General features: G+C 43.2%; 1 protein-coding gene across 1 annotated transcript in view; it reads left to right on the forward strand.

Moving 5' to 3' along the window:
- The first annotated feature begins 310 nt into the window (after nt 1-310).
- LOC112102727 (myosin heavy chain, skeletal muscle-like) overlaps nt 311-3,534 on the forward strand; it is a 4,380-nt gene continuing 1,156 nt past the window's right edge. Inside the window, exons 1-2 of the mRNA XM_029912175.1 lie at nt 311-396; nt 1,150-1,333. Coding sequence (XP_029768035.1) covers nt 311-396; nt 1,150-1,333 — 270 coding nt within the window. The remainder of the gene's footprint in view (nt 397-1,149; nt 1,334-3,534) is intronic.

A 3,534-nucleotide genomic window follows, 5' to 3' on the forward strand; every position in this document is an offset into this window, starting at 1 on the left:
TAGATGAGTTGATATACCCCTGGAAGACCTCTGTGTATCCCCAGGGGTACATGTACCCTTGGTTGAGAACCACTGAGCTAGGGGACTTAGTCTTTTGCTGAAGCACTAGAAGCACATGCTTTGAGTTTGAGAGGATCTGGGTGCATTCATTGCCACTGGCCCAAGTGCGGTCAGTTACAAGTTGATAGTATTTTGTTCAAGTTCTAGGCTAAGAACGCACTGGCCCACGCCTTGCAGTCCGCTCGCCATGACTGCGACTTGCTCCGGGAGCAATATGAGAAGGAGCAGGAAGCCAAGGGTGAGCTGCAACATGCCCTGCAACAATGAAGTTGCCCAGTGGAGAATCAAATATGAGACGGACGCCATTCAGCGCACAGAGGAACTGGAAGAGGCCAAGTACGTGCTGGGGTGGCGGAAGGACTGGAAGTGTCCAAATTTTCTTTAGTATCTATTGGACTAAATATAGAGCCTCTTATTGTAAGACACTGCATCATTTCATCTGAGATTTCATGAATCTTCTGTAGTTCAAATAACAATCATTTATTGGAATCGGAACAACAATGCATTTGACATTGAAGCAATTTATTAACTGCACAGACAAAGCGATATCACATATAGTTAGGACCAAATTTCTAGTGTTTTTTATTTTCACAATGACTGCACTGAAAAAAACAATGACACTGGAATAGCACAGAGACTTCCTTACTTCTGCCTGGTCTCAGGACAACTGTTTAGTAAGTTTAGAAAACAAATTAGACATGTAAATATATAAGAATAGCAGTTCCACTAGCTATCAAAGCTATTACAAAGACTATTGGTCCTCATGTTTTAGATCATAATTTCTTCACTAGATGTACTCAGAATGAAATTTGCACCTGCATTATAATATTGCACAAGCAAGTGCATTATGAGGCTTTTACACTTCTCTTCACATTTACTGGGTCACAGTCAGGAGCTCTGTCTAATTCTAGAAGGTCTCTGACTTTGGCTACTAATGGAGAAAGAATACCAGATTAATCATTGGGCTTCTCTGGTGCTTCAGTTTCTTGTGAAGACATGCATCCAGATGTAAAGATTTAGAAGCAGGGTAAGGTGTTAGAAGAGCATGTACTTAATTACATAAATTGATTATTATTTACTTTCTTTAAGGAAAAAACTTGCTCAGCGCCTGCAAGAAGCTGAGGAGCAGGCTGAAGCTGTGAATTCTAAATGTGCTTCACTGGAAAAGACTAAGCAGAGGCTCCAAGACGAAGTGGAGAACCTGATGATTGATGTTGAGAGAGAAAATTCACTGGCAGGTGCTCTTGACAAGAAACAGAGGAACTTTGACAAGGTGCCATATGAGCTTTGAGATGAGCAATGGTACCTTTTAAACTTCTCAAGGGCCCAAATCTACAGTCCTCACCCAAGAAAAGCTGGGGCTGTAGAAGAGCCTAATCATCTGTAGATCCTTCAGAAGGTGGCTATGTAGTGAAATGGGTTTCAGATGATATGGAGACATGAACAAAGTAAACAACAGTTTTAAACACTGGTAGTTAATCAACCATCTTTGATGTCTTTCAGGTTCTGGCTGAGTAGAAGGCAAAGTATGAGGAGAGTCAATCGGAGCTGGAAGCTTCCTGAAAGGAATCACGGTCACTAAGCACAGAACTTTTCAAAATGAAAGATGCCTATGAGGAAACCTTAGATCAGCTTGAAACAATCAAATGAGAAAACAAGAATTTACAGTGCAAGTGGTTTTCTTTGGGCTGCTTGTTTCCTTTTCATATTCCTATTAGAACAATGATAATGCACAATACAGAGCAAGTCTGGACAGAATCCGGAAAATAAAGCAGAAATCCTGGCTCTCAGTTATATGCTTTAGCACCAGATTTTCAAAGAGAGTTAGGCACATAGGATTTTCAAAAATGCCTATTAGGTTCTGTATTGTTTGTTCTGTATTGTTAGGTACCCAAATACCTTTGAAAATCTGGCCTTTAGCCATAAGACCTATTGTAGCCAGGATACGTGCCATGTAGGCCTAGAAATACTGAGATTTTTACTGTCCAGTCCATACCCCCAAAATGTCTACATGCCCACTGGCCCGTCAGGTATCTTGCTGTGGTGCCAGAAATCCTGGCAGTAGAAAGCAGTACTCAAGAGGCTGACCTGATGTCACTAGCAACTCAGCTTTTTGAAAGTTTCGTTTTGCAGAAGTGATGCTAACAAATATTAACAAGGACAGTGTTGTCAAACTAGTGGGATAAACAGACACCATCATTAAAATACCCTCCAGCCTGTGGATAGGCTGGAGCTATCTGAAGCTTCACTGAGGCACCTGTCCTAGTTCTTTTGATGTCCCTAGTCTGTGTTAGCTGTACATTCTGCAGCTTTATCTATTTTATTTTCCCATGTGTATCTGTATAAGGTGCTGATCTCAGTCACTCGAGCTACATTTTAGTACTTCTCACTTTTCTCTGGCTCCTTTTCACATTATTCCATTTGTGGTGTTTATTTCGTAGTGGAAATAGCTGACTTTACTGAGGAAATTGCAGAAAATGGCAAAACCATCCATGAGCTTGAAAAGGCCAAAAAAACAGATTGAGATAGAAAAATCTGATATCATAGAATCATAGAATATCAGGGTTGGAAGGGACCTCAGGAGGTCATCTAGTCCAACCCCCTGCTCAAAGCAGGACCAATTCCCAACTAAATCATCCCAGCCAGGGCTTTGTCAAGCCGGGCCTTAAAAACCTCCAAGGAAGGAGATTCCACCACCTCCCTAGGTAACCCATTCCAGTGCTTCACCACCCTCCTAGTGAAATAGTGTTTCCTAATATCCAACCTAGACCTCCCCCACTGCAACTTGAGACCATTGCTCCTTGTTCTGTCATCTGTCACCACTGAGAACAGCCGAGCTCCATCCTCTTTGGAACCCCCCCTCAGGTAGTTGAAAGCAGCTATCAAATCCCCCCTCATTCTTCTCTTCTGGAGACTAAACAATCCCAGTTCCCTCAGCCTCTCCTCATAAGTCATGTGCTCCAGACCCCTAATCATTTTTGTTGCCCTCCGCTGGACTCTTTCCAATATTTCCACATCCTTCTTGTAGTGTGGGGCCCACAACTGGACACAGTACTCCAGATGAGGCCTCACCAATGTCGCATAAAGGGGAACGATCACGTCCCTCGATCTGCTGGCAATGCCCCTACTTATACAGCCCAAAATGCCATTAGCCTTCTTGGCAACAAGAGCACACTGTTGACTCATATCCAGCTTCTCGTCCACTGTGACCCCTAGGTCCTTTTCTGCAGAACTGCTACCTAGCAATTCGGTCCCTAGTCTGTAGCTGTGCATGGGATTCTTCCGTCCTAAGTGCAGGACTCTGCACTTATCCTTGTTGAACCTCATCAGGTTTCTTTTGGCCCAATCCTCCAATTTGTCTAGGTTCCTCTGTATCTGATCCCTACCCTCCAGCGTATCTATCACGCCTCCCAGTTTAGTGTCATCTGCAAACTTGCTGAGAGTGCAGTCCACACCATCCTCCAGATCATTAAT

The sequence above is a fragment of the Terrapene carolina genome, unplaced genomic scaffold (assembly GCF_002925995.2).
Source record: "Terrapene carolina triunguis isolate 2854851 unplaced genomic scaffold, T_m_triunguis-2.0 Scaffold192, whole genome shotgun sequence".
Classification (NCBI taxonomy): Eukaryota; Metazoa; Chordata; order Testudines; family Emydidae; genus Terrapene; species Terrapene triunguis.